Below are 8,040 nucleotides of genomic sequence, written 5' to 3'. Positions count from 1 at the left end.
AACGCGTATTGTAATAGTCATGAACTAAATAAGAGACAATTGACACGTGGTTTAATACGCCTGCAACAACCTAGTAAGTTTGCACTTATATTGAAACTCTTATATATAAAATCTTGTAATGAATCGAATTTCGTAGCAAATTATGAATACCAGCAAAAGTGAGTGATAAATATATCGTGACAAAACTCCAGATAAAAGTGCTCAACTTTGACTTAAAATATTAACAATCAAATTGTAATTCTTAGTCCACATACATCTCGAGTTTCTTCTACACGAAAAAAAAAAAATTCAAAGCACACCGCAATCAAATTCTGATGTGTGTGTGATTTTAATGAAAGATAACGTGTTACAAGCAACAATCATAAATGATCATTTACCCAGTTTTGAAGTTAATTAACCCCACTTGCCCAAACACTCTAAGAGATTGCCCACTTACCCAAACACTTTAAGAGATTATTTTCCTAATACCCAATTAATTCTTTTTTTTTATTTATTTTTGGGACTTTTTTGCTCTCTCCTTCTTTCTCTCACTTAAAGAGAGAAGTCATTGGAGACTTTGACGGACTCTGGTGACCTGTGGCCGGCCGCCGACTCCGATGACCGGAATCCGGCAACCGTTCACCGGAAATACAGATTCCGGCTACCGGATTCCGGCTTCTGAATTTATTACCCCCTAATAATACCCAGTAACCATATTATTGCCCCCAAGTAATATAACTATTGCCCCCAGTAGAAACATTACTGCTCCCTAATAATATGATTATTGTCCCCTAGAAATAAGAATGAGAAAAATGGATTGGTCTAAGTCCTACATTTCTCGTAAAAATCCACAAGCCCATTGAGCACTGACACATCACACATCTTCCCCAAACCCACATTGCATTACAAACCCATGCAACTGTCTCCCAAGTTCCAAAGCCGACGTATCCGAACAAGCATTGAGAAATGCACAGAAGGTAATCGAATTCGGCCTCCCCTCCCGCACTGCATTCAACATGAAGGCCAGTTTTTCAGTACATATCAAAGACACTACACCCAACAAAGACATCACATATCTGCTCGACCTTGACGACAATGGCATGAATTTGTTTTCAGACCACCGGTATATAAAGCAAACGGGAGGTCTTGAAGGTGCAGGCTAACTCTAAAGGCGAGGATCCGACTTCAAACCTGGTTGAGGTGGTGGAGGGCTAAGAGAATCCGAATACGAAATTGGAGGATGTTGGCGCCGGAGCTGGAGAATCCAGCGCAGAGCCACCGGCGATGATGATTCCCGGTCGGCCTGCGACATCGTCCAAGAGCCTCACCGCCTAAGAGCTCGACCGGAGCTTCACTGCCTATTTCGACGGCGCGTGCAGCTTCTCTACCGAAGGATCCTTGAGGTCGACGACGACGACGGCCACTGAGCCAACACACTGATAGGAGATTAAGAGTGAGGTGCGTGTGTGTGTGTGAGAGAGAGAGAGAGAGAGAGATCTCTGAAAAAGTAAAGTCAATGAAGACGTGCTGTTGATAGGGGCTGGTGGCATGATTTGTAATTTATTTGTTTTTGCAGTCTAAAAGCGTCGTGTCACTGGTGGTTTGGGTAAGTGGGCACAAACAAAAGTAGGTGGAGTGTTTGGGGAAATGTTGGGTCATATTTGGGTAAGTGGTCACGGCCCCTTTCCCTCCAAAAAGGATTCTTACAACATATTCACTAAATTAAAAGTATCTTCAATGAGTGATCAATAATGAAATCATATGTTCAACGTATGAGTTAGTGACATAACTACTCCTGTAAGTCGAGTTAGAACATCACAGATATATAGCTCAAGTTTGTGGTACAAGATGAGAGGACACCAGTACATACAATCAAAAACTTGGTGAATACGTGAACCTCAAAATGGATATCTTATATTGGGAGATGTAAGCAGTTTTAGTAATAGAACTAATTATCAAAATAAAAAAGATCGAGGAGACCATCACGTAAATATTGAGTTTTCCATAAAGAACATGGGGTTCTTACATAACACATAGAAGTAGAAATATTTTGAGTGAGAGATCAAAAATGAAAGCTCATGTTGTGCATATATAGCTCGGATTTCTTGTACAGAAACATAGACTCTTTTACAGTACGTACTCACAAATTCAGTGCATAAGCAAACACCGAAAGTAGATGTTAGACACACTAATAAATCCTAGTAACAGTTGAGTTAATTCCATTGACTACATTTCCTAACTCATGAAATATTCAGATTTTTTTTTTTTTTTGGGTTTATGAGAATCATTAACCAACCGTTTCTTTTCATGCATAGATTTTCAAAAAACTCTGTATCCTCCAAGATTCCAATTTCCAACTCATTGCAATTAGCCAAATCCAACCAAAAGCAATTTAAATCGATCACATCTGTAAAATCGAAACCAAACAAAGAAACGCCCATTAATACCAGGTTGCCTTTTAAGGAAATGGGCAAAGCTGCAAAGTTCTAAAACCAAACACCATTTTCATGACCCAACTCTGCATGCAAGCTAGAGACTTGTCTTGTGATTCCCATGGCCAGAAGTGGTGGCTGTTCTGGCGCCAGTGGAGATAGAGTTTACATAAAGTTCGTTACACGTGCAGAAACGGCCGTTGGCGGTTTCAGGTCTCAGGTCCTCCTCTGCCTCACCCGGCGAGTCTAGCCCGTTGAGACCCCACTACCTCCTCCTCCTCTCTCTCTCTTTTTTATTTTTTTTTATTTTTTTAAAGAAATTAGAATTAATTAACTTTGCTTTCTTTTGTAGCACTATATATAATACCCCATTATTATATACATTGCTCTTCCACACCAGCGAATATAACCAGCAAGCAAGAGAGAGAATCTAACAGGGAGAGAGAGAGAGGGGAAGAAGTAGTAGAGCTGGGGCACTCAACGCCTTCTTCTGACCAAAATCGTAAGCTTTCTCTGGCTTCGGTTTCTTTATGAGTCTGATTGTTTTGCTGCTTCTGTAGCTTTTTGGGGTGAGCTACCATTTGTTGTGATTGAAGGTGAGAGAAAATTGAAAAAGGAGTTGATGGGTTGTTAGATATTGATATGGAATTGTGTATGGATCTCTGGTTTTTGTTAAAGCGAGGTTCTTTGTATTGGGATTTGCTGCTGCATTAATATTTTTTTTGATTACAGTCTGTCATGTGGATAATTCATTTTCAATTGCTTATCTGTTTCCTGGAATTTTTTATTTTTTATTTTTTTTCTGTGTTGGTCTTTAACCCGGAGATCTGAATTGGGTAAGTTTCATCTTTGAGGATGGGATTGGATTCATGCATGAAGGTTTATGTTTTGTATTAAAATTTAGCAATTTTAGCTGCTATGGATGAGTGATGAAGACTTTATAGTTGTGTATATGGTTTTGATCTAGAATGCATTGTTGCATGTGCTTTTCTTGCCGAGAAATTTGGATATGTAGAGATATGTGTTGATACCCCCAATATACAGAAATAATCAATGGAAAGTTTGATGTTTTGCTGTAGATTCTATGCTCTGTGAAATGGGTATTCATGGTTTCTTGATTTGAATCTTGTTTGTTGGTCTGGGGGTATGTGATTTCTTGATTCAGTTCAAACTTCAAAGATTGGGAGGGTTTTTTTTTTTTTTTTTTTTTTTGGGGGTGGGGGGATTGGGTTTCCGATAAGTCAATCATGGTTGGTGTTGCATGTTGATTAACTAAGGTGTAGATTTCATTTTGTTCTCTGATTTATGTTCTTTTGATGGATAACAAAGGAAAGGTTTCTTTTGCGGCAGCCGAATTCAACAGCATGTTGGAGGGTCCTTCCTATCTTGTTTCAAGGCAGCTTCCAAGTTCCTGTGAGCAAGAGAGTCAGTGGATGTACAACACTCAACGTGTTCTTGATTTCTCGAACAGTAAGCGCCCACTTGAAGATGGGGAAGATGTGGCATTGAGGAAGGCATGCAAGCACGCAGATGCTGTTGACCGAGTGGAAGCAGTGATGGATAATCTTGCTCTTTCCCATGCCAAATCTGATCAGCCAAATGACCAGAATCCTGCTCTTTCCCATGCCAACTGTGACCATCCAAACGACCAAAATCTTGCCCCTTCCCATGCCCAATCTGACCAGCCGAATGACCAGAGTCTTGCTGATTCCCAGGCCCAATCTGATCAGCCAAATGACCAGAATCCTGCTGTCTCCCATGCCAACTGTGACCAGCCAAACGACCAAAATCTTGCTCCTTTCCATGCCCAATCTGACCAGCCGAATGACCAGAGTCTTGCTCAGTCCCAGGCCGAATCTGACCAGCCAAATGCCCAGAATCTTGCTCTTTCCGATGCCAACTCTGACCAGCCAAATGACCAGAATCAGGACGGGAACAACAATGACCCGACTTCACTATTCCACCAACTTGGAAGGGATGTCTCAATAAACTGTCTCCTTCGTTGTTCAAGGGCTGATTACGGCTCAGTTGCCATGCTGTGTAGGAGTTTCCGTTCTCTAATTCGGACTGGGGAGCTGTACACTCTGAGGCGGAGAATGGGTATTGCAGAACATTGGGCTTACTTCTCTTGTGCTCTCTCTGAATGGTGGGCATTTAATCCAGATCGTGGACATTGGATGCCTTTGCCTAAAATGGAAATAAATGGATGTTTTATGTGTTCAGATAAGGAGTCTGTAGCCGTTGGCACCGAACTTCTTGTATTTGGAAAGGAAATAATGTCCCATGTGGTTTACAAATACAGCCTTTTGACACACAGTTGGTCATCCGGCCGTTTGATGAATACACCTAGGTGCTTGTTCGCTTCTGCTAGCAGTGGGGAAATTGCCATTCTAGCTGGCGGTTGCGATCCATGTGGCAATATCTTGAGCACTGCTGAGCTTTACAATTCAGAAACAGGAACTTGGTTGACTCTTCCGAGCATGAATAAACCTAGAAAAATGTGTTCTGGGGTATTTATGGATGGAAAACTTTATGTCATTGGCGGGATTGGAGTGGGCAGCTCAAATGCACTTAGCTGTGGGGAGGTTTATGATTTGGAGAGGGGGACTTGGACTGAGATACCTAACATGCATCCTAGAAAAAATGGAGGGGCTGGAGCAACTGATATGCCTGCTACAGCTGAGGCACCTCCGCTGCTTGCAGTTGTAAATAACAAACTGTATGCTGCAGATTATGCAGAACAGGAGGTGAGAAAATATGATAAGGAGAGGAACGTGTGGGTTACCATTGGGAGATTGCCTGAGCGGACATCCTCAATGAATGGTTGGGGAGTAGCATTTCGGGCATGTGGGAATCGGTTAATTGTAATCGGTGGACCTAGGGGTTCCAGCGTAGGGCAAATTGAAGTCAATTCTTGGGTCCCTGATGAAGGTCCGCCGCAGTGGAACCTGCTCGCTATAAAGGATCGGGGAGGCTTTGTCTATAATTGTGCAGTGATGGGATGCTGAGGTGTCCCGTTTCCGTGACACCATGTACTGGCTGGAAGGGTGGAATTTACAATCTTCGCCTTTCAAGGAGTTTGGGTTCCAGTTCCTGGTTCCTGGGTAATTTCTGCCCTCAACATGGGAAAATTCAGGTTAAATTTAGAGTCATAGATACATTTACAGAAAGGTGGCCTGGAGAGTTAGTTTCCTTTTTTAAAAGTTTTTAATTTTACCTTTAGTGTGTTGCATCTCTTTTCTTTACCCCTTTGTTACCTTGAGAGCTTTTCAAAGGTTGTATCATGTAGAAGTAGCAAAGATGAATAAGCTGAAGTTCTGGTACATTTGTAGGTTGTGATGTCCATTTCATAAGTTTCATTGAAACATTGCAGAATTATGTAATGGTTCAAGTTTTCATTTTCTCAAGTTAATATAACTCTAAGTTCTCTTTTCCCCTCCCAAATAGGAGGAAGACAGACAGACTTCTGTTTCTGTTGTAAATGTATAATGTATCTTGATCCTCGAAGCTCGTATATGGTGTTTTCTGTTGCTCACCTGGTTTTGCAGAATCCGAATGGACCCTAAAAGTAGTTTAGGTGATTGGTTATTTTTTAAGATCTGGCTGAAGAGTAAAATTTGAATTTTCCCTCTACTTTTTCTTCTGTACTTGATTTCAGTCTTTTTATCTCCTCCATGATTGAGACTCTGAAGTAAAAAGATTTGGAACACTTGACCTGCTCTGGTTATTGCTAAAGTTGAATGGTTTGTGCGGATTTCACTCTCTTTACGGCCTGTAAGTTGTGAATGTGGTATTTCAGAGTACGTAAAAACAGGAACTGCATGGTGAAAAAAATTCCAATTGGTTCTGCAGCTAGCTCAGATCAAGTTACTGATGGGGAATATGGATCAGGTTTTCCCTCTTTCCTGTCTAGATAATTGCCTGCATGAAGCTAATATCTCATTTGATCTCCTGTGTTTGCTTGCATGTAATTTTACCTTATCATTATTACTTGTACTTTCCATATCAACCTCAGCACTGATCGCATTAGCAAACTAAATACAACCAATTTCTTGTCATTCCGGTCGTTTGCCACTGCATGACACTATTTTGAAATCCTAGAGATCTAGTTAAATCACCACACCGAGATGCAAATCAAGTTACTGGTGAATTTCATTTGGTTTGATGACTGCATTACTGTCCTTGTTCTTTCTTTTGGTTTGATAACATTTGTTGTGATTTAATATGATCTTTGTTTCTTATTTTAGGCTTCTTTTTTTCCCCTTTTTCCATTGCATAAGTTTATTGCAGCTTTGTTAAAATCTTTAATTCTCTTTCCTTGAGTACTGATATCTTCAGTAATGATGGTGTTCAAATAAATATGATTAATTGACACCAGAGCAGGGTTGTTTCTGTAATCATAGAACAGAAAACTAATAAACAGTATGAAATACAATACCAGAAAATTAAAGAAATGGTACATATGCTAATGACTAGTACGAACTGCTTGCTCATTTTGAAAGAGCTGCGGAGTTGTAGTTTACTTCAATGGTAAGTGATTCTGCTTCTTGTTAATCCCTAGGTCATAAGCGTTGACACATCCATTAATTTCTCAGACATGTTTTCTACTGCCATGACATTTGTTGCCTGGAAGTAGGAAACTTGGTTTCAAATGATGCTATGAGAGAAGAGGAAATGCCCAAGGGGAGAGATTTTTAATTTATATATATAATATATATATATATATTTTTTTTTCAGGGAAGTTATGTTCTTCTATGACAGTTGTGTCTAAGCAGAACTGCATGTATGAAACTTGGCTTCCGGTGAGGAATGTGTGCATTAAGAACGAGTAAAGGAAATGCCAAAGGAGCTTAGTCTGTTTTTACATGGAAATCTATTGAGCCTGAAATTCTGTTTCTGCATATGCATCAGTTACTTTCTGGCTTCTTGCTAGGATTTTCAGGCCAGAAGAAGAAGTGGGAATTTATTAAACCTTTTGGCACAAACTGTTCTAGCAGCCTTAGCAATACTATAATCTGGCATTTCAGGTCCTGTGGGTATAAATGTAAAAGTACAAGCCTGCAATCATTCAGACCTGTAAATATTCTTTTCCCTTTCCTCTTTCCCTTTTTTATAATTGGGTCCTTTGTATTTATCTTATTTTTCTATTATTGGGAAGTTATAAATCACATGGTCATGTTCTTCTTTTTATTGTACCATGTTTTACTGCCCCAGAGAAGAAAAGCACTTACTTCCCCTGGCTCTCTGCTCCATGGTGTACTTTTACCTGCAAAGAAAAAATTGAGTATAAATCTTTGTTGAAGGAGGAGAGCCACTCCCACTCCCACTCCCAGTCCCAGTGGAATCAGAGAGCAAAAGTACAAAATAGTATCCTGTATGAGGAAAACTGAGTCTGCGTTTCTGACCCTCTTATTGTTATGCCCGCGGACCCCATGAAAGAAGTGTTGCAGAGGTAACGTGGCTTCTGCTAAGCCTTATTAACTCAGTGTCTAATGTTTCCATCTTCGACTCCTCCACCCTTGTCTGTTTCCTCTTTGGCTTTTTTCTCTTACTCTGCCACTACGGGTGTGAAAGTTTTTGGAATTTGCCACTGGCAAATTGGTGTTATCATCCTGGTGATGTCATCAAG

The 8,040-nt window shown here is 40.4% G+C and overlaps 1 protein-coding gene across 9 annotated transcripts; it reads left to right on the top strand.

Moving 5' to 3' along the window:
• Nucleotides 1-2,436: 2,436 nt before the first annotated feature.
• LOC133743512 (F-box/kelch-repeat protein At1g74510-like) lies at nucleotides 2,437-5,923 on the top strand. 9 transcript variants are annotated; one of them, XM_062171477.1, is made up of 3 exons: nucleotides 2,437-2,624; nucleotides 2,764-3,007; nucleotides 3,762-5,923. In XM_062171477.1, the coding sequence occupies exon 3, from the start codon at nucleotides 3,776-3,778 to the stop codon at nucleotides 5,417-5,419; it is 1,644 nt and encodes a 547-aa protein (XP_062027461.1). In that variant the 5' UTR covers nucleotides 2,437-2,624; nucleotides 2,764-3,007; nucleotides 3,762-3,775; the 3' UTR covers nucleotides 5,420-5,923. The 9 variants fall into 9 exon arrangements, with proteins under 9 accessions (XP_062027461.1, XP_062027460.1, XP_062027459.1 ...); XM_062171476.1 differs by having other exon boundaries at nucleotides 2,437-2,631; XM_062171475.1 differs by having other exon boundaries at nucleotides 2,437-2,664.
• The last annotated feature ends 2,117 nt before the right edge of the window (nucleotides 5,924-8,040 follow it).

Source organism: Rosa rugosa, chromosome 4 (genome assembly GCF_958449725.1).
Source record: "Rosa rugosa chromosome 4, drRosRugo1.1, whole genome shotgun sequence".
Lineage (NCBI taxonomy): Eukaryota > Viridiplantae > Streptophyta > Magnoliopsida > Rosales > Rosaceae > Rosa > Rosa rugosa.
Note: the sequence above shows the minus strand (reverse complement) of the source record. Positions and strands in the feature narration are given on the sequence as shown.